General features: G+C 36.8%; 1 protein-coding gene and 1 pseudogene across 1 annotated transcript in view; one reads left to right on the top strand and one right to left on the bottom strand.

The window, feature by feature from the left end:
• Positions 1-23,701, bottom strand: part of MYO16 (myosin XVI) — a 675,300-nt gene that overhangs the window by 308,893 nt on the left and 342,706 nt on the right. Inside the window, exons 16-17 of the mRNA XM_036754583.1 lie at positions 3,748-3,859; positions 173-290 (exon numbers count right to left, since the gene is read on the bottom strand). Coding sequence (XP_036610478.1) covers positions 173-290; positions 3,748-3,859 — 230 coding nt within the window. The remainder of the gene's footprint in view (positions 1-172; positions 291-3,747; positions 3,860-23,701) is intronic.
• The window catches only part of LOC118845979, a 37,729-nt pseudogene continuing 20,640 nt past the window's right edge, over positions 6,613-23,701 (top strand).

The following is a 23,701-nucleotide window of genomic DNA, read 5'->3' as shown; positions in this document are numbered from 1 at the left end:
TATTTATAAAAGATAAAAAATGGTAAGTAGGAAGTTATGTCCATATTTGCTTTCCATATTAGTTGATGAAGCTCTGTCTTCTCTGTACTATGTCTCCATCTACTGTCCAGTCTCTGGAATTGCTTCTCAACGGCACTAAGGTAGGGATGTCAGAAGGTCATGTTGCACTGACCTTGTTCCAGCAGCTGGAGGTCAGACACGAATGCTGTGTCAGCGTCTGTCAAAGCAGTAAACCGAATATCTCCAATATGTAAAACTGCTGCTATAATCACAAACAGATTCTCCACCTCCTACACATTTTATAAATAAAGAATATGAAAAGTGCTGCTCAGCATACAGATTAAATGAGAAATCTTTAAAAAAAAAAAGGAGGGGGGATATATGATAAAAATGTCACAATAACAATTGGCCTATCTTGAAAGGCCTGTTTTTATAATAGCCTGAATGCTACAGATGACAATTTTTTACTTTTCAATGGAAAATGAAAAATAATTTTTAAATGTACATCTCAAGAGATAGAGGACAGGGATTGAAATCTCACTTACTATGCTTACTACTTCCATGAATTTGAAAAATTAACTTAGTCTGCATGGGATACCTCATCTGTAAAATGAGTGGGGTAGACCTAGTCCCTCTGAGGTTCCTCCTTGTTCTTTTCTCGAACTCTTTCTCTAATATTAACTTTAAAAAAATGGTATGTGCAGCAAAGTAGCCATATTTCTACATGAAATGAATTATTTCTAGATGGATATGATAATTAAGATAATAGTTATGCAGATGATGATGACAGTGAGGATGACACCTGAAAGCTCCATTAACTAAACCACTATGAATCTTTTAAAAAAACTGTAAAAAGAAGTGGAAATTAGTATCCCCAAAGATGCTTGAATGATACAAGACATCAAGTAAGAATGGATTAAAGTGATGGCTTGTCTAAGATGTTACCCATATCAGTGACAGAATAGGGATTGAAAGTCTCTGATGTTCCTGAAATGATTTTGACACTATACCTCAGTCAGAAAGAACCTCAACATATGTTGAGTTGCCTAGGTCACTAAAGACATACATTATCATCTATTTTTTTTTAATTTAGATAATCCTGTTTTGAGAGGGGAAAAGTTTGTTAGATCCCTTTGTTTAAATAAACAAAGTGGTATTTGATGAAATATCCCCCCAAAATGCTTTCAATACCCTGATATTTTAGGTAGAACTCAGCAAAAAGGAGAATTTGACAAAAAAAAAAAACAACTCCTTTAGGGAATAAGGTGCTGAAAAAAGTGAGAAAATTTTCTATTGAATATAAGGGTAAGAAGCAACAGGTAGACCATTTCAAACACTTTTGTGTTTAATTGGTTATTTTTCCTAAATTAATATTTACTTACAGAATTCATAGTGGAAGATTCCCTAGAAAATAGAAAGAAAGAAGGGAAAATACCTAATAAAAACAGAAGTAAATATGGGGCAAAGAAGATGCAGAAAAGGGTAAATTTTTTTTGAAAAGCTATGATAAGAAAATCAATGACACTATATAAAGCTGCTCAAAAACCTCATCTCAGAAAAAAGAGTTTCCAGTCTTTATCAGGTGATCCAGAGTAAAGGAAATTTTAATAGGATACTTATATATGCATATATGTGTGTATGTGTGTATATATGTATATGTGTGTATGTATATATGTGTGTATATATGTATATGTATATACACACATATATACATACACATATGTATATATATACACACACATATGTATATATATATATATACACACACATATATATGTATGTGTGAAGAGGACTTTTTCCAACATTTAATTCTTTTTTATTTGTTTGGTTTTTTTGGCAGGGCAATTGGGGTTAAGTGACTTGCCCAAGGTCGCACAGCTAGTACATGTGTCAAGTATCTGAGGCCAGATTTGAACTCAGGTCCTCCTGACTCCAAGGGCCGGTGCTCTACTCACTGAACCACCTAGCTGTCTCCCAACATTTAATTCTTAATAAAGATTCTTTGATGCTTCTAGAATCTATGAGTTCATACAATTGTAGCTTTGGAACTGACTTCAGAGTTCATCTTGTCCACTTCATTCATTTTACAGAAAAGGTGGGGTGACTTGCTGAATGTAAGCCAGCTAGTGAATGGTGCAGCCACAATTCAAACCCTGTCCTCTAATTTCAAAACTAATGCTTTTTCCATTGATCTATTCTGTTTCCTCAGCATATGGCATGGATTGTATCTGTTACTATAGAAGATAGTTTTGACAGATTCTGTGGTTGAAAAAGTCATCACTCCATAGGGAACTCAGTGATGATCCTCTCTAAGGCTTGCTGGTCCTCAGACAAGAGATGTACAACCTATTACAAGGCCTTGGAGGCTTCTCAGGATCTGCCAGAGGTTAAATTCCATGGCATTACCATTGAGAAGCCAAGTTCCACGCTACACCATAATGAGACACCAGCCAGCAAAGGCTTTAATGGACTTAATTATACAAATGTAAAAGTTTAGGATCAGAGGACTAGATTATACAAAAGCAAATTATCCAATCTGCACAGTGCCTGGAACATAGTAAGCACATAATAGATACTTGTTGACTGAGGGACTGACTGGATTCTCCAGGTTCTTATTTCCCTTCTACTTGATCATTTTTTTTTATCAACAAGGCAATAACACATCCAATAAACATCCATTTTGTAACCAGAAATATTGGATCACTTTCAAGAAAAAGCATCATAAAGAACCACACACACACACACACACACACACACACACACACACACACAACCTATTTAGGTCCCAGAACTCTCATGTAATTATAAAAGTTTCAAGCTCAGGTAAGAAGAGAAGAAGGAGGAAGCAACAAATGAAATTCCAGAGATGGAAAAAAAAGAGAAAGAGAAAGAGGGGCGGAAAAAGATAGAAAATGATGGGGAGGGGTATATAAGTGAGATAGAGGCAGTGGGAATGAAAAAGCAAAGATCTAGACACAGAGAGAATGCAAGATTGTGAAAGAATCATTTCTGAGCAGCACTTTTCTCTGTTAATTGCCTACCTTTCTTAATAGAAGCTCACCAATTCACAGCCACTAACCTTGGCATAGGCTGCCCTCCAGACCTTCTCATTGTCATTGTCAGGCACTCAGATACACAAACACACTCATACTCACTCTTATAATAGTTATTCCTATTTGTTTAGGGGAGAGGAAAAGTTCAAAATGTCACCCTTTCTCCTTTTGAAAAAACTTGCCAAAAGGGTACCGAGTGGAACTTTGTGACTGAAACGACATTTGGAATAACTGTATATTTAAGTAATATGTGCCACCCGACATCATGACTACAACTAATAAGCCGTTATCTGTATTTCTGGCACTTATCATTTGGATTGAGAAAAAGCAGAGGTAATTTGGAAATTAAATACAAACTTACGGAATTTCAGAGTTTTCCATCTGCAGCATTAGATTTTTTTTCTCACTGATACATACTCTAATCTGATTGTTCAGCTTGGCATCCATTCTAGATATTGATGGACCCTTAAGTGTATTTTTCTTTCTTTTTTGTTGTTGAAGTGTTTAGAGTAAAAGTGAATGTATAATTTCCTAAATGAACCCAATATTTCTTTCATTTGTATTTTTGCCTCTACAAATACAAAGCTGGAAGTATTATTTTTTTGTATGCTTGTTGGTGTAAATTTCATACAACCTCTTCTAGCTCAGTTAAATGTGGGCTCTCAGTGAAATATGTATGATGGGCACAACTCACCAAATTACTAAATCCAACAGCAGTCAAAGCTTGTTTCAGAGTAGCCATTTTCTCTCTGTTAACAGTGCTTGCTGCTATGGATATATCTTCCAGTATGGACCGGTTCAGATACCTGTGGAGGAAGAAAAAAAAAACCAACAAAAAACAACGAATAACATTATGGCTTGGCATACTGTCAAGCTCCTGTGGTTATAAACCATTTCAGCCAACTTTGGTCTCCCAGTGCAAAGGAAATCACACACAAACACCTGAACAAAATGTACTTACTGGTATGCTTACAGGAATGTCAACACAGAATACTTGTTCAGCCCTCTGAAAGAAGAACACTTGTGGTACCAGAACTTATTGACATCACCAGTTTCCCAAGGCTTCCTTTAACTATTCATAGTCAAATGAAAGGACAAGATTCCTTGCAAATCTTTTGAATGGAAGGCAAACCACTACATTTGTAGCTTATAATTATTAAAGGGACTTATATTTCTTTCTGGCTAATATCTTGCGACTGTGGAATTGCAAGGAAAGTAAATGTGAAAGCCATCTTCTTATTTGTACATTCCATGACTTTAAAAATAATTAATGGTGAGCCAAAGTTCCAGGGAAGATCATGGTTGCCATGATAATAGTAAAATCAAGGGTATCCCTTGCAGCTAATCCTCAATTTCAATTCAGTGTGCCAGCTTCCCAAGGAACATGACTATATTTTTGAACATGCAAAAACTTTCCCTAAAGAAAGAAGTTAAGATGTTGTAGCTAAGAATATCAACATCCTACCAAAAAAGTAGGAAAAAGTTTTTCAAGGGTTTATCAGTAACATGATTGCTCAACAGGATAGCTTTCCAAAATATTTTAGATTCATTTCTTTTTTTGCTTATAATATCACCTCTTTTAGCTTTTTGAAATGTTGGTGACCTTGAAAAATTACACTCCTAAGGGAAAGATGTGACAGCTGTAAGTGTCTTATTAATGATTCTCAAAGCAGATTTCCAGGCAATTTGTGATAGTACTTTTACTTCTCTATTCATTTGCTGATCATTCCATATGTTAGCAGAACTCCATTAGTAGAAGGCCATTCTACAAAGCACGATTAACACTTTAATTACTATTAACATTGTAATATGCAGCAGTCACCATTTCCATCAAAATAATTTCTTGCGCTTTCTATTTTTGAAATATTAAAACTATTATAGATGTCTTATATGTATGTGCGTTACATAAAAATAGACAATATACAATTCATTGCCTCTTTTACTCTCTTTTTTAAAAATTTCATAATCTCTTTGATTATCTATTAATACAAACATAATACAAACAAAATACAAAATAATCAATGGTCAGGATCTAAAAGGGGTAAAATTAGATGAGAGAAATAAAACAAAGGATGTAAGAGAAATGAAAATATGTCTGTTTGTTCCCATAAAATCACAAGTCTAGCACTGGAAGGAACATTGGAAGCTGAATAGGGCAATTGCTCATATTTCATGTGAGGAAACAGGGGTCTAGGAAAGTTAAGTTATTTCCCTAAGAACCTATAGGGTACTTGTGTTGGGACTATGAACCCAGGGCCTTTGTCTGCAGAAATAATGTTCTTTCTACTATCCCAGATGGAATAAGCCTTAATGCACATATAGTGCAATGCACTCCTTTTGGAGATAAGGAATGTGAGGGGACAGAAACCAGAAGTAATTTATTCAAATAGTATGCGGATTTTTTTTTGAGAGACTGGGTTCAAATCCTGGCTCTGCTACTCATGTGTGACCTTAATTTTCTTTAACCTCATCTGAAAAATAAAGGGGTAGGAGAAGATAGCCTCTGGAGTTTTGTTCAGTTCTAGATCTGGGAATGTCTAGGAATGTCTGCACCTGAAGTTCTACTCTTTTTCTATCATGAACTATATGGAGATGCATATTATCGCACCTCAAGGATCCCCTAATTTCTACTTAATTAACCAATTTCTGCTATTTGTTCAGAATCTGATCCATAATAGTGTTCTTTATTGATTCCTCTCCCTTCTGAGAGATGAAATTATGATCAAGGCAAGTCAGGAATGTGTCTACGTTTTTGTTCTTAGTGGATAAAGATCTTCTATTGTTCTCAAAGTGGGCGATACTGCTGGGGGGGGGGGCGGAGGGCGGGGCTGGAATGATCCAAGGAGGTAGTAGCATCCTCGGGCACAATTGGAAGATGTTGAATAAAAATAAGGGGTCAGTGGAAGAATAAGAAAAGAAGAAAATTTTGAAAAACCATTTGTACATGTTTCATCTGCTGTGTAACAGAGTTAAAGTTGAAGTGATTACATTATTTTCCAAATAAACTCACAAAATGTAAGTTATAATCCATCAGTGGTTAAGTCCACTAACTTAACAAGCAAGTGTTGGCAGGTGAGCATGTTGTACATTGTCAGGAAGTACAGCATGCATCAGTAAGAATATGTATGCATAATGACTTTTTACAATACAATGTTACATGGGTATATGATGCAATATTGAATCATCAAAATTTCAATGCAGGAAAAATCCCACAAATTACAACAAATTATTACATTTAAGATGCGCCCAGTCTGGCTGTCCGGCCCCCACCTGCTCCGGCAGCCCGGGTGCTACCCTCACCCGCCCGGCCCTTCCCTCCCAGCTTGTGGAGAGCAGAGCTGCACCCAATGGAATTAAAGCCGTTCCAGGATAATCGAAAACTGAGCAACCTCGGGGGATCTGGGGCTCTAACCCCGCCCCCCCCCCCCCTTCTCTGGCCTTCTCTGGTCTCACCTCCCGACTCAAGGCCCCACCCATTGGATATAGTGTTGTCGGTGTGTTCCGCACCCAGCGCTTCGACCTCTACCAGCAGGCCTCCCCACCAGATGCCCTGCGCTGGATGCCGAAGCCCTGGGAGCGGGCAGGGCCACCCTCTCGTGAGGGTCCACCCCGGAGGGCAGACGAGTCAGGGCCCCGTGGGGACAAGGATCCTGGGTTGCTCCCACCCCGCTGAGGGAGCTGCTCCCCCCAACCCCCACCCCCCTGGGGCCTGTACATAGATATAAATATATAAGGGGGAAGGGGGTGGGTGGGGAGGGGTTGTGGGGCTAGGGCCTCCCTCCCCCTCCTCCCTCTTCCCCTGGGCCCCTATCCGCGGGGCCGTTTGTTTAAAAAAGAATAAAAGGATTTAAAAATAAATAAATAAATAAATAAATAAATAAATAAATAAATAAATAAATAAATAAATAAATAAATAAATAAATAAATAAGTAAATAAATAAATAGATAGATAGATAGATAGATAGATAAATAAATAAATAAATGGATGAATAAATAAATAAATAAATAAAAAATAAAAAAAATATTTTTTGAAATGCTGCAATTAAAAAAAAATTAAAAGTTAAAGAAAGTAGATTTCCGGGGCGGGGATGGAGCTGAGTAATTTTTTTTGAGAGTGGGGGAGGTAGGACAAATAAGTTAGGGAACCTCTGTTCTACTCTGTAGTTTCTTAGGTTTCTTTACTACTTCCCCTAACTTTTTGAGTCTCAGTTTCTCTAAAATGAAGGTATGGTCTAAGTGATCTTTAAAGTCCTTTCCATTTCCAAATCTACAATTCCATGACATAGCTAATTAGCGACAGAAATAGATATCAAATACAGATCATCTACTGTTCTTTCAATTACATGATATACTCTTTAACTTTTTCATCGGGTTTGACGATAATACTTGTTTGGGGAAGGTACATAACACTGAAAAAGCTAAGCATTGGAAAGAATTTAAATTTTGGAGGATTTTATTAAATCCCTTTGTATTGCTGTCCACCAGAAACTCTTAGTTCCCTGACTTGTCACAAAATAAATACCTATACCAAATGGAGGATGGTTGTCATTTGGGTCAAGTACTAAAGGAGACATAAAAAATGGTGGGAGTTTATTACAAATGGGCCATCCTAGAAGAGAAAATGGGGTGAGTTCCTAATAGTGACAGACAGGAATTATATGCAGACAATCTAAATTATTCCTGTGGTGAATTCACTATTCTATTCACTAGGCTGAGCAAACACAAGTTGTCTTCCTAACCACAAGCATGCATTTCTCTGCAACTTAAAAAATCAATTACAAAAGTGACTTGAAGCAAGGCATGATTGTAATGTTGGACTTCAACTCTCCATAGATAATACTGGAGATCTTTATCCACTAAAAAGAAAGAAGTAGATATATTCCTGACATCCCTTGCTCATAATTTTATCTCTCAGAAGGGAGAGGAATCAGTGAAAAATACTTATAATGAACCAATATTGGAATATTCAACCAATAACTCACCTTCACAGGAAGAGTGTGATAGTAAACGTTTAACAACCAACTTTGAGTGTATTGCACACTTTAAAGTTAATTCTGCATTAAGATTTTTTTGCATCACTTTCTTAACCCTAGAAAATCAACAAAACAATAAATTGAACCCTAATTTATAGCATCTGCTTATTTCCCAGTTGCGAATGCTCACATTTAAAATTTAACCATCCGCTGAACCAGTTCAAGCTGGCTCCAGACTCTCTTGGTCTGGGTCAAATGGCCTGAGATCACTGGAAAGAACGTTGTCTTCACAGAAATGGGAAACTCTCATGAGCAAAACCCTGGACAATATATGAGTAACATTGTCTTTAAAGGAAATTACATTATTTTGGCATGATTTGTTCTTAGTGAAGGAATGCTGGTGTGTGGTGATGACTTTTTTCCGTTTCTAAGCATTCACAAACTATTTCATTAATAATTGTCCTTAAAATTTGCCTGGAATTAAAATCAAGCTCACTAGCCTAGACGTGGCTTAAAATGACAACAATAACGGCAACGAAACCAAAACCCTTAAACATGAATTACAATAGTTTTCTCTTCCACATTGGTCAACCCATATATGTCTAGCTCTGGGAGTGCTACTTAAAGATTGAGTTAGGAATTAAAACTCATTTAGAAGAGGGCAACCATGGTGGAGATGAGATTCAAAAAATTTATTATACAAAGATTGGTTAAAGTAACTGGGGATTTTAAGTCAGTAGGAAAAAAAGATACAATAGGAACATGATAGAATTCTAGGTTGTCATCTGGAAGAAAGACTAGATTTTTTTTTCCTGTCTATGGAGAGCATGTATATGTATGTATGTATGCATGTGTGTATATGTATATATATGCATATATGTATGTATATGTATATATACACATATATACAAATATACACATACAATATACATAAATAATATATATAGAATAAATATATAAATATACTTTGACCCCAAATCAGCCTTTTTAATACATGCATATATGTATGTATATTTATGTTTGTATATACACATGTATACACATGGTTACATATACATACATAAATGTATATATGTGTATATACATATATACATCTACATCCATACATATATGTGTATTTGCATATGTGTGTGTGTGTGTGTGTGCATGTGTGTGTGAGTATATTAAAGAGGCAGATTTGGGGTCAAAATAAATAAGAAACAAATCAGAACTAATAGTGAAATGGGATTTCTCATGGGAGTAGTGCATTCACCACTTCTAAAGATCTTTAGGAGTCCAGATGACTACTTGTCAAGGTTACTGTAAAATAAATTCTAATCTAAGATGTTGGAACCTCTGAGGCCTTTTCAAATGCTTATATCTATCAATTCAAAGAGACTGGGATTTTCTGGCATTAAAGTATGTACTTTAACTTAATACCTTACAAAAGGTATCCCTGCTAGTACCCCTTTCATTTTCACAACCTATGCAGCTACTATCATTCCTATTATGATCATGGCTTGAAATTAAGATTAAAGAAAGAGTTCATCAAGAAAACAATAGCAAAAATGATACCTCACTAACAAGGTTTGTCAATTTTTTTTTTTAATATTGCTTTTGTTAGTGGCTTTTTCAGATTTTGTTTTGCTCAAGTTTTCTTCTATATCCTGAAATCTGGTAAAAAGATGACTCAGCAAAGAACATGATGTTTCATGCAGCTAATTTAGGATTCCAGATATTATTATCCACCTCGTTGGTGTCATTAGTGTGTTCTTTTTCTACAAATAGATCTATTAAGAACTATCAACAGAACTATACCTAAAAACGGGAGGATCATCAGTAGGTGGCAGAGCCAAGATGGTGGAGTAAAGGCAGGGCCTCACCTGATATCTCCCACAAACCCCTCCAAATACCTTTAAATAATGACTCTAAACAAATTCTAAAGCAGCAGAACCCACAAAAGATGGAGTGAAACAATATTCCAGCCCAAGACAACTTAGAAAGTTTGCAGAAAACGTCTGTTGCACTAGCATAAGAAAGAAGCACAGTACAGTACAGGCCTTGCCAGTGCAGACTGGGCCCCAGCAAATCAGAAGTAGGACTTAGGGCAACTGAATCAGTGGCAGCAGTGGCAGTTTCCAGACCTCTCAGCCCACAGAGACTAAGGGGGTAGAACAACTTATCACAAGGAGATGAGAGGGGTCGCTTTGCTGGAACTTGGGGTAGGACTCTGTTTGTTTCATCCATACTCATACCCAGGTCATAAGTCCTAAGTGGTAATCCCAGGGAGAAGAGGAGCATAAGCACGGCAGAACTTGTGGCCACAGTGGATCCAGGATACTCCTCACAGTTCCAGGGCAGAAAAGAGTACTTGTGGTCTACTCACCGACCAGAGCACAGGCCATGGGAGTAGTAACCATGTCTCCTTAGATCATACCACATTGGTAGAATTGAAAACTAACCATTCTCTAGAAGTATCTCTGAAAAGAGCTGCACAAAACCCCTGATGCTTGGGACAGTGCGCCCTCCATTCTTATAACAACGCTGTTTGCGGCTGCTGCTGAGGTGTAAGACCCAAGAAGACCATCAACAAGAGCTGCCAGTGCAGGCTTTTTGATCTGCTTTTCTAAGGAAAGTAACCTTAACAATCTCACTTTAATCAAACATAAATATCATTCATTTAGTTCCGGGGGGAAAGCCAGCAATCTGAACTTCAGAGCAATTACAAATAGAAATTACAAACAGAAGATATCAACAGATCAAATAACACAATTCAACAGACAGACTTTGTCTGATCAAGACATCACATGCATAGTCACCAAAAAGAGAAGCACCACCATCTGGGTTTTCTTCAAACCTGGGGGCTGGCGGGGAGGTGCTCTTAACATTAACTACCCAGAGTCTCCACACCAACACTCTTCCAGTGATTGAGAGTCCCAAACAAAATGCTAACCTCTGAGTTTATATACTCTTCTTAGGGCCCAAAGGCTTCATACCTAATCAGCAAAAGGGTGTGGTGCTGGGGCATAGCACCTAGAAAGACTTAATCAAGGGCACTTGATTACTTTAGCATTCTAAAAGAGAAAACAGTAAAAAAAAATTCCCACCCTAATTACTGATACAACCCTAGAACCAGGGCCTTACTTTAACAAATAGTTAAAATTCAAGTTATAGGCTAGGAAAATGAGCAAAACAACAGGAAAAAATTCTGAACACAGAAAGTTACTATCATGACAAGGAAGATCAAAACACATTTAGAAGAAGACAACAAAGTCAATGTTCCTATATCCAAAGCCTCCAAGAAATATATGAATTGGTCTCAGGTTGTGGTATGTGATCATGCTATATACTATAAGAAATTATGAGCAGGATGATCTCAGAAAAACCTGGAAAGATTTAGATGAGCTGATGCAAAGTGAAATGTACTCTGTACAAAGTAGTAGCAATATCGTACGATGATCAGCTGTGAATGACTTAGCTATTCTCAGCAATACAATGATCCAACACAACTCTGAAGGACTTATGATGAAAATCATTATCCATCCCCAGAGAAAGAACTGATGGTGTCTGAATACAGATTGAAATGTGCTGTTTTTTAAACTTTCTTTATTTTCCTTGAGTTTTTTTTTCATCTATGTTTTCTTTCACAACATGACTGTTATGGAAATGTTTTGCATGACTACACATGTATAACCTGTATCAAATTGCTTGCTCTCTCAGTGGGGGGTGAGGGTAGGAAAGGAGGAAGGGAGAGAATTCGGAACTCAAAGTTTTAAAAAAATGAAAGTTAAAAATTGTTTTTAACGTGTAACTGGATAAAAATAAAAGGCTAAATAAAAAATAAGTTTTTTTTTGTAAAATAAAAATAAAGGGAGGACCACATATACCAAGGGAAATGCCAACATGATTTTTTTTTAACAGAAAATGGAAAGTGTACACTTAACTATTGCTTGACATAGCTAAAATGCTCAAGAATAACTAAGCATACCAAAGCACATCATTACACTTTATAAAGACATTTGGTTTATCAATCCTTAAGAGAAAATAGAAAGAAAATGTGTGGATTTTCACATTTTCAATTTTCATTAAGTAAGAAGGTATTAAAATTAGAAAGGACTTTGGAGATTTTCTAGTCCAACCTCCTCTTCTTAAGGAAAAACAGACTTTATCCCAGTGAGGTATGTGATTTGGCCATGGTCATACTGCTAGTTGATTGCAAATTCAAAATTTATTCTATCAGCCTCTCAGTCCTATGTGGTCTCCAGAAAAGCCCTGGATCAATTTTTTTCTTAATCTTCCAGAGGATTAAACTTTTTAAAATTGTTGAATGATCAAAGGGTACTAGGTTATCTGGAGGTAAATAAATTTTATAATGGAAGTTTTTTGTTTAGTGATTCATAATTCATGTAGGTCAGAAATGAATAGCTAATTAGGAAAAAAATTAAGGAACATTTTTTAAAGAATTTTAGCAAATGTAATTAACTGAGGGGAATTGTTCCCTGTAATAAGTAATTGATGTTTCCAAATGTGAATAAAATATGTGGTTCTCCTCCTCTATAATATGTAAAAGATGTAGTGATATAGATAAGTATAGATATAGATAGATGTGTAGATAGAGAGGAGAAAGAGAGAGAGAGAGAGAGAGAGAGACAGATAGACAGCACTTTATAAAAGTGCTTTACACAGGTAATAATAGTACCTACCTCCCAGGGTTGTTGAGAACAAAATCAAATAACATTTGTAAAGTGTTTGTAATCAATAAAGCACTGTTATGATGATGGTTAATCATCATGATCATTATAAATATGACAAACTCAAGTCCCTTCCTATTTTTCTAATCCATCACCTCTGCTCTCTCCTCAGTTTCTTTAATTCAGTCTTGACATCATAAATCTCTCCCACTCTTATTTTTCTTGTCCCCTTTTACTTCTGCCATTCTCACTTTGCCAATCATTAACCCTAGATCACGTCTACCATTGGTATGTGCCATTTATCTTCCAGAATTGCTTCCCCCAAGCTAACTAAATCACCAAACTAAATCATAATTTCATTTTGACAAATATCAACTACAGCATGGCAATCCTCTCATCATTTTTACCCATCCTCTCTTTGCTTTACTATTTTAAGGAAATGGACCCTTTCTCTTCCAAAGTAAATTTGTAGACTTAAACTCATATTCAGATCCCCTCCCATCTCTTCTCAGAATTTGCCACAGTGAATATTTCTTTGTTCAGTCTTGTTCAATATCTCTTCTCCATTAGCTCCTTTCCACTATGTATAAGCCTGATTAGACTTAAAAGTATTTGACTTCATAATTGACTCAACCTAATATCTTCTAGCTTTTCTCCATTTTATGACTAAATTCCTAGAGTTGTCTATAATTAAAACCTCTACTCTCTAGTCATTCTGTTAGACACCCCTTGCAACCTGGTTTCTGAACTCACTGATCTTCTGAAACAGCCTATCAAAGGTGGCCAATAACCTCAACTGCTAAATGTGATGGTCATTCTCAGTCTTCTTCCTCCTAGACTTCTTTGAAGCTGAATTCTCTCCTTTATTTACTCTTCTGACCCTCCTTTCTCCCATTCATATGGATATTTTTCAGTTCAAAGTGTGAGCCTGATCTCTTTCCTTGGCTTTCTTCTCTTCTTATATTGTTTTGTTGATCCCATTGGTTCTCATGCTTCAGTGACCATTTCTATGCAAATGAATCTCAAATTTATGTATTCAACCCTGATCTCTTTCCTGAGCTGCAGTCCCATGCTATCAACTTCCTTTGTACATACTCAACTAATTGTCTCTTCAGTATTCCAAATTCTATGTCCAAAATGGAACTTATGTGCTGCTGCTGATCTTGTCCTTCCTTTAGACATCCCTGTTTCAATTGAAGACCCTATTCTCCTCCCATTTACCCAGATTTTTAACCTTGGAGCATCCTTGATGCCTTATTTTCTCTTGACTTCCAATTTTAATTAGTTGACAAATCCTATCAATTCCCACCTCTCTGATGTCATGGTTCTTTTTGAGAATGAAGGACAAACAACAAAGACAAAGAGGCTGACCACTGCCACTCCCATGATTAAAAACAAACAAACAAACAAAAAACCATCAAGGGGGTCTTTTTTGCCTCTGGGAATAAATGTATTAAAAAAAAACCCCAAAATATAGTCAGCATTTACAATGAGTCAGTCTGGTTGGTTGGTTGATTGGTTGGTTGCTGCAGGTGGTTGTTTTTCATTCTCAAAGAGGACCAATGACATCACTATGTTAGAATCAAGTTTCAGTGTGTCTAACCTTTGCTGATCAGACCAATACAAGCTCAGAATGCTCTGCCACCTGTACAAGGAACCCATATGAACATTTGGGGTGGGTTCTTTAAATTTGCACATCTTGAATTTCTTTTGAGCTAATTTGAGCTATCAATCCCTGGGGATACATATGCAAAAACCAGAGAGTACCTACCCTAAAAAGCTTCCATTTTAATGGGAAAGAAATCAAAATGGAGGAGTAATAGCCGTGGACAGATATTTTGGACAGGAAGCTAGAGGAATAGTGTGTTGAAAAATAGGGTAGGCAAGTGACATTTCCTTCCTAGAAGTAGTGGTAGTGTTGTCTTGATTGTGGTTCAAGGAGCCATCTCCTCCCTAAGAAGGTAGGGGATAGGTTGGAAAATAACTAGTTTGAAGTGCTTGCTTTACATTTGTGTTCAAATCAAACTGTGCAATTGGCTTTTCCGAGAACTCAGCATTCTATTTCCTGTCTTTGTGCATTCACAGAAGACATTATAAAGGCCTAGAATGTGTGCAGCTTCTTCAATTCTACCTCTCAGAATTCTCATCTTCCTTAGATTAACCCTCTCCCTGCTATTTTCATCTTTAAGCCATGTCCACAGACAATAAATCAATAAACATTTATTAAGAGCCTACTATGTTCCAGATAGCTAGATGGCTATCTAAAAGGGTTAGTGGTAGAGCACTGGGCCCAGAGTCAGGAAGACCTTAATTCAAATCCAGCCTCCAACACCTACTAGCTACATGACCCTGGGCAAGTCATTTAACCTCTGTTTACCTTAATCAGTTGGAGAGGGAAATGGCAAATCACTCTACTACCTTTGTCAAGAAAACCCAATGTACAGTATTGATGTGCTATAGTCCATAAGGTCACAAAGGGTCAGATGTGATTAAAAAACTGAACAACACTGTGCTTACCACTTATTCCTAGATTTTCCACCTGTTTTTATATTATTTCCCTCAAGTCAAAAACAACACAAATCAATAACACTGAGTCACAATCTTTACATCTTCATATAGCCAAGCTGAAGGAGTTATGCAGTACAATTTCTGAGTACCAAGTGTTAAAATAATAGTTACTATGGCCCTGTTCTGTTAGTATTGTTTTCCTTCTATAACATTGGGATTATAATGGCACCTCCTACCACAGGACAGTTTTAAGGATCAAATGAAACAATATGTAAAGCAATTTGCAAACTTTGCTGTTATTCATTTGCTCTCAGCTCTCCATGGCCCCATTTGGAGTTTTCTTGGCAAAGATAATGTAGTCATGTGCCATTTCCTTTTCCAGCTCATTTTACAGTTGAGAAACTGAGGCAAACAGGGTTAAGTCATTTGCCCAAGATTACCCAACTAGCAAGTGTCTGAGGCCAGATTGAAACTCAGGAAGATGAGTCTTCTTGAGACTTCAGGCCCAGCACTCTAGCCATTGAGCCACCTAGCTGCCCTAAACTTTAAGGAGCTATAAGATTCTACTTATTGTTACTGAAATTGATATTAATATTGATTTAGAACTGATTGGGACTCAAAGGTGTCTAGTCGAATCTTGAACCAACTTTATGACGTATTTGACAATAATATCTAATTTCTTTTTGGATACCTCAAAAAATTGGAGAACTAATTAGCACTTTCATTTTCAGGAGGTTGCATATTTCAGGAAGCAATTCTTTATACTAATTTAGGTACTGTCTCCTTTTATATTCCACTCACTTGATTTAGTTCTACACATTTAAAGACAGTTATCATTGTCCTCTCCCACCAACTTCCCCTCCCCCCAAGTCTTTTCTCTTGTAGGTTAAACATTCTTAGTAACATATGATGACATTAAAGAAAACAAAGAGAGTAAGGAACCATGTTTTTAGGGGTGCTCGAGACCCGAAAATACTGACGCAACCAAAATACTGATGCACCAAGTCCTGACGCACTGAGCTCTGCCTAATGAATTGGACTCAAGCCTTCTCAGCCAAGGAAAAGCAAACTTTATTAAATATTTTCCATAATGGGTAGTCTTAAGAAATCTTACCTTTTGTGATGCTCATTTTCACAAGTGGGCCAGATTCAATCTACTGAGCTAGATTGAATCTGAGTGCCGTCATGGAGGCAAGATGAGGCATGTACAGAAAGATTGTGGGATGGATTGAGGAGTAGTCCAAGTAGTTTGGGGTGACTACAGGAGGGGTTTAGGGAGGGACCTGAGGTGGGGTCTAAGGAGGATCTTGATGGGACTGGGGTGACTAGACTGGTCAAGACTCCAGGAAACAAGAGCATGGGATTTTGATGGGATTAAGGGTGGGAAGCAGTTGGACAATAGAGGGCTAGGCTAGTTAGTCTTGGGCCTAGATAATGAAAGGCTTATGAAAGGCCAGATCAAGTGGAAAGACTCAAGGAGAGTTCAAGGGGGTTTCCAGAGACTGTACCCCATCAGGTTCAAGGGAGTTCCCAGGGACTGTACCCCATCAGGTTCAAGGGAGTTCCCAGAAACTGTACCGTATCACATATATGTTATAATTCTGAGTCCCCACATTATCCTGATTGCTATTAGCTGAGCATATTCTATTTTGTCAATGTTCCTTTCAAAGTGTGGTACCAAGAACTGAATGCATTCTTTTAGATCTGGTCTGGTCAGGCATATTTGTGTGCATACCCTTAGTAAAAGTAGTGTTTAATCACATATTTTTACTTCACTTGACAATTAAAATTGTATTAGAACATTAAAAATATCACAAGCAGACATGTCTATTTCATTGGATTATAGATTTAGAGCTGAAAGGGAATAGAAAAGTCATTTAGTCCAGTATTCTCATTCTACAGCTGTGGAAACTGAGGCCCAGAGAGAACTGTCTTGCCAACCCTCACACAGGCAATAAATGTCAGGGCCAGGATTAGAACTCAGGTGCTACCAATCTAAAAGTAGCAATCTTTCTACTACTAGAACAACAAAAGTAATTGGTAAAATCATGGATATTTTCAAGGGAATAAGTATGTACCAACTACACGGAAGGAAATTAAGTTATATTATAAAATAGATATTAAAATATTTTTCCACATGCATGATGTATGTCTTTCTTCCCACTGCAAATTATTCATTGTGTAGATTCTTTCCACTGACAACAGGTGAGGGGATAAACTAGCTAAGTAGGTCAGTTCCATCTGAAATTAGGTTACTTGGCTATCCAAATGGATTACTTATAAAATCATCCTCACTTCTGAAAATAGTAGAAAAATCTTGCCAAAATAAAATATTTTGTCACTGTTGTCTTATGGTAATTTTCTAAGTTTTTTTTTTTTTCATCTTTTGGCTACTTGAAAATACCATAAAGTTCTGTAAAATGCCTCCGTTTTACAATTAAATAAAATGGTCAGGAGCACTTTGAGATCACGATGATTATATATTCAGGTTTGAGAATGTGTGGGAAATTGCTTTAAGCTCCACATACACTTAATGTATTGAAAAGTAGATTCTTAACCTTGCACATTTTACTAAATATGGGAAGGAATTAAGGGGTTGTTTAGATTACATTTCAGATGAAGTACTATTATTTTGAATAATTCCTACCAAAAATCTGACTGTTTAAATGTTGTTATTTTACCATTTGCACAAGTTTGGCTTTCTGGGTAGACTATTTGGCAGGATGAAGTGAAACTTCTTTTTCATATGCCTTATAAAACTTGTATTTGGGTAGCAGTAGCTGCAGTGGTCCCAGATCATTGGCTAATATAACTTGTCTCCACAGACTTCCTTCTACTTAGTCATAGTCCTTCCCTGAGTGTGTTCAAATTACTCACAAGTTCATTTATGGAGTCTACAAGATAACCAAATCAAAGGAGAGAAAAAGAACCAGAGTACAATAGCTGATTTCTTCTTAGGTCCATTGCTTGATTTGCATTAGGTTCTCTCTGATTTCTTAGGTGCCAAGAGTATGGCCTGGTGTTTACTTTCATTCTGTTGTGATTCTGAAATTTGTCTTGGTTTAGTCCTGTTATTCAAGAAAACTGACTTACTTGGGGCTGTGCCTTGTCATTTTTTAAAGTCTTTAAGAAGGAATTTTCTGAAAATGTCATGTGCCTTTCTCCCAAGTGGGAACATGTTCTTCCCTAAGTTATGAATGTTACAACATACACAGTAGTGGACTCACCTGGAGGTCATTTACCAGCCATCAAGGTTAAAAAAATCTCTGCCTATGTGGATTTAACTGAGTATGATGGGTTCAGAAAACCGAGCTTCAAATGCCATCTCTGACAAGTCATTTAACCTCATCCTTCGAATAGCTGGCCTTGGAGGTCTATTCCAGCTATGGATGAGCCTTGCTTTTTAGATAATCATTAACTAATAACACATTTATATAGCACCTACTATGTGCCAGGCACTGCGCTAAACACTTCATAGTCTTTATCTCATGTAATCCTCACAAGTAACCTGAGAAGTCGGTGCTATCATTATTTCTGTTTGCAGATGAGAAAACTTAGGCAAACGGGTTGATTGACAAGGCTACGCAGTAAGTGTCTGAGGCTGAATTTGACTTAATTCTTCCTGACTCAGGTGTCAGATATCTATCCACTATGCCACCAACTCCCCCATTTTTTAGATGTAGGCTTTTCATTCCTATTTCACAATAAGTTTCTATCGATTTAATAATAGTAATCCACTGCAAATGAGAGTTCAGACAAAGCAGCTTCTACTGAATACAGAGTGAGGTCAAATTTCCCATCATCATCACTCTACCCAGATTTTCTAAGACTTTATCTAAATATACTCAAATATTCCCTTGTTTTTTTCCCCCAATTTTCTATAACTATCAGCAGAATATATATATATACATTGCTACATTGCATATATTTTATATACATGTATATATACATACATATGTACATACATATATATGTGCGTGTATATGTGTGTGTGTGTGTATATATATATATATATATATATATATGTAATGTGTGAGTATGTATATATAGCACATAGATATTTAAATCAGCTAGTTGGTAGTTCTGTCTGACCCAGTTTGCAAGTCTCATTTCTTTACAGGTCATCCAAGGGAAAGTATACCTGCATTCACATAATACCATCCTGCTTTCATTTACAAAGAAAGAAGCTTATCAAATCAGCAGCACGAGTTCTGTTAAGCCAGTGTAAAACACTGCTTGTCCTGTAGAGGAGAAAGGATTTTAGCTGCCATTTAACCTTAATTAAAATGGGTCAGTTACAAACAAGCTTGGTCAATCTGTGTTTTTGTTCCCCTCCGAGAAATGTTGCATTTCTTTACACCAATTGCCCTAGAAAGGGACACTGGCTGCTTGTGAACACGTAACTTCCTGCTTAGATCATTGCTTCAGGTCTTTTTCCCCCCCTGATAACTTTACTTTGTTGAGAAGACAAGAGGGTACTGGGAAGAGGCCCTTCCACCTGTGAACATAGGGGGAAACCCAGACTGCAGCATTATATTGCATGAAGGTTTTTATTTGTTAACAGAAGAGTCCACACAGGAATTTCCTTTCAGTGTGGACTCTATAAAATCAGGCACCTTCCCAGCACTACAGATCAGGCTATGCCATCTCCTTGGCATAATTATTGTGGGTGTACTAGGGCCGTGATTTGAATATCAAATATAAACACCAGCAATCTTTTGCTAAAAAGCAGACTTAGTATTTCAAGGGCCTACATTCTTCTTCTTCCTGCCCTAACCTGCTGTGTCTTGCTGCTGCTTTACACATTAAAACAGCTGGCAGTGCCCAGGCTCAGCAGGGATTGCATCTCAGTGTACATGAACTGATCTTTCGTGTGCTTGCCTGTGTGTATATAAAGTGCTCTGGGAATGAAAGATCAAATATAAATAGGAGATATTACTAGTTAAAAACAAACAAGCAGACCACATTCACAGAGTCAGAGGATTATAGACTACAAACACCATATTATTGTGTTTAGTCTTTAATCTGTCATGTGAATACAAAGGAACAATGTATTCTGTATTGTGTGGAAAAGCTGCCTTTCACTTAGGACTGTTTAATATGTAAACAGAAACCAGATAAGACAAAACATAACAGTTGACATCCATAAAGACAACACCATTTACAGAGAAAGATAGTGAACTTTTCTGGCTTGGCCCCCATTATTTCTCATAGAAAGGAAAAAAAAAATTCTCTCTCTCTCTCTCTCTCTCTCTCTCTCTCTCTCTCTCTCTCTCTCTCTCTCTCTCTCTCTCTCCCCCCTCATCTTTTCTCCATCTCTCCCTCTCTTTTCTCATCTGTTCAAATTAGTTATAAAGTGTTATTAATTGGTCTTAAATTTCTAGATATAAATACCTGCCCACATTAAGATGAGACTGTCACCAAATTTCTAGTTACATAAATCTATACCCAAGAACGGAATAATAGTCTCTGGCCCTAATTGCTGTTTGTAGATAAAAAAAAAACCCTGTCAATGGAAATTTCTGAAGTCTTGTGATACTCCCAGAATAGCTTGTTTGGAATTTTCTGATCTGACAGGATCTTAGAGCAAGACATCTGCTTTTGGTAAAGCATGTTTTAAGAGAACTATCTTCTCAACAGGATCGATTCCAAAATAGTTAATATCTTCTTTGAGAGAGAGTCGATTCATGGGACTCAGAGTAAATATGGACCTTAGAGCTCTCCCCCAAATTCACAAATAGATGTATGCTATATTGATTACATTGGGCATTAACACACATGTATGTTTGGGATAAAGGTTAGCTTCCTCAGCAGGAAAAAAAAACAAGCCCACGAATTAGTTAATCTTCTGCTCCTGATTATATTACAAAGGATCATTCTCTGTTAGGCCTAAGAATACTACCAAGACTTCATCATCCTAAAAAACAAATGACTGTCCTAATGTTCATGTTTCAAAATTCAAGTTGTTTGAAATTAAATACAGGAAACCAATCACATCATTAATAATTTTATTCTAGTTTTCTAGTATCTTCAGACTATTCTGGTTAGGTTACTAGATACTCTATTGATGATTTTGACTATAATCCTATCTCCTTCTCTTCTCTCTTTCTCAGCCAAATTGCTAGAAAAAGTCATTTAAATTCTATACATCCACATCCCTTCTGACTACACTCTCAATTCTTTTTAATTTGGCTTAGGACCTATCACCGATTCCATCAGCCAATAATGTGCCAGGCATTGCGCTATATGCTGGTGACACAAAGACAGAAACAGTCTCTGTGCTCAATGAACTTTGAACATTCTAGGTGGAGACACAACATATTCATATACATGTTTGGTAAGATAGGGCACTCACATAGTTGGAAGTGGTAGTTAAAGTAATGCTTTATGCAGAATGGAGTTCTTGAGCTAAGTCTTTTTTTTTCAGTCCTTATCCTTGACTTCTCTACAGGGTTTGGCAATGTTAACCATCTACTCCTCCAGGATATTCTTGAATCATTTTTTTTGGTTGGAGGAGGTGCGGGGGGGGGGGGGGGGGGGGGGGGGGAAGGGGAACTGCTTTGTTCTTTTCTGGTTTTCCTCTTACCTACTGGACCTTTCAAATTGGATGTTCTGTAAGTTCTGTAAAAACATCTTAAATTCCAAATACCAAAATAGAATTCATCACTCCCCTTGCCCCAATCTACCTGTTTTTTTCTTCAAAATTCTTCGTTACATTGCAAGGGACCCTGCCAGTCACCCCAGCTCACAATCTCAGGGTTGTCCTTGACCCCTCACTCTCAGTCACACCACATATCCAATCAGTTGCTAAATCCTGCCATTTAGAACCCCTCAACATCGCTTATAAGGCTGCCTGAATCTCAACTAACTCAGCCACTATCCTATTTCAACCTTTTATGTAATTGTTGATAAGACTATGACAAATGACCTCTTATTGGTTTCTCTGCCTCATACCTCTGCTCACTCCATTCTAGCCTCGATACAGCTAACAAAATGGTTTTCCTAAAGTTCAGGTGCGATGATTTTATTTCTCCTATGCACTCCAGTGGCTTCCTATTGGCCCTAGGGTCAAATATAAACTCCATGTAGATACATGGAATCTAATAAAGGCATTAGAAGTTCTGATATTTCCTTACCCTTACCCTTGCCCTTTCTCCATGTATGGGCACTTTGGGGCGCTATTATGGGAGGAAAGAGCCTGAAAGATTGCTGAAAACTGAGTTGTGGTTGGTCAGAAAATACCTACAATGAGTCCAGATACCTCCCTTTCCCTGGTTTCAGATGACAGCCCAAATTATCCCAATTTTATTTTTCTTTCCTTCAATTAAGGATGAATTGAAGCAGAGATTCCCAAACTTATTTTTTTTTCTTTATTTGTTTCATGGACCCCTTTGTCATTCTGGCAAAGTCCATTGATCCCTTCTCTGAAAAATTTTTTTTTTAGAGAATAAATTAATTTAAAAAATTAAAAAATAAAAAAATAATTTAAGATACACTAATTCTACTGAAATAAATTTATCAAAATATTTTTTAAAGTTCACATCCAGGGTTACAAACTTGTGAATTAAAATGAAAAAGTGATTTAGCATCTGTAGCCAGCAGCATGAGCCACCTATTTCTTCATATCTAAATGGCCTATTCCTCTCTTCCTCCCTAGTGATCATTTAAATTGTTCTAACTTTATTCTACTTTTTTTAAAATGAAAATTTAGATGCCACTAATCTTTGAGTGATTAATGCTAGTATGTATGTAAAGATTTGGTAGGGGCTTTGATTCCTCTAGAGAGAAACAAAACATACCCCACTTCAGTGCAGCTAAGGCATGGGGATTTTGCTTAGAGGAGATACTGAGCTATGTGAAAGTTACAAAGTGAAGGAGATCTACTTCTAGGTAAATATAAGTGGCTAAAACCTAGAGAACCAATAATCATAGAGAGGAATGTGTATGTATATATATATATGTATATATATATATATATATATATATATATATATATATATATATATATACATATATATATATGCATATACACACATACATATATGTATTCAGGCAATAAAACATTTGTCAAGTACCTACTATGTATTATAGGTTCTGTGCTAAGAATTGGGGAATACAAGAAAGGTAAAAAATAGTCATGGTCCTGGGAGGAGACAACATGTAAAAAAACTACATATAAATAAACTATATGTATATAGGAAAAATAGAGATATTTAACAGAGGGAAGACACTAGAATTAAAAGAGATCAGAAAAAAAAAAATTCCTGTAGAAGGTAGGATTTTAGCTGAGACTTACAAGAAATCAGGAAAATAAGGATATGGAAATAAAGAGAGAGAGAACTCTAGATTTGGGATAGGCACAGAAAATTCCTGGAGTAGGGAGATGGAGTATTTTGTTTGGAAATTGTAAGAAAAGATAGTATAGTATCTGGTTTTGCACCCACAGAAGCTATCCATATAGCTGAGTTAAAGTTTACCTACCAAGACAATGGCCATC

This window comes from Trichosurus vulpecula, chromosome 4 (genome assembly GCF_011100635.1).
Source record: "Trichosurus vulpecula isolate mTriVul1 chromosome 4, mTriVul1.pri, whole genome shotgun sequence".
Lineage (NCBI taxonomy): Eukaryota > Metazoa > Chordata > Mammalia > Diprotodontia > Phalangeridae > Trichosurus > Trichosurus vulpecula.
This window is presented reverse-complemented; position numbering and strand designations above follow the sequence as displayed.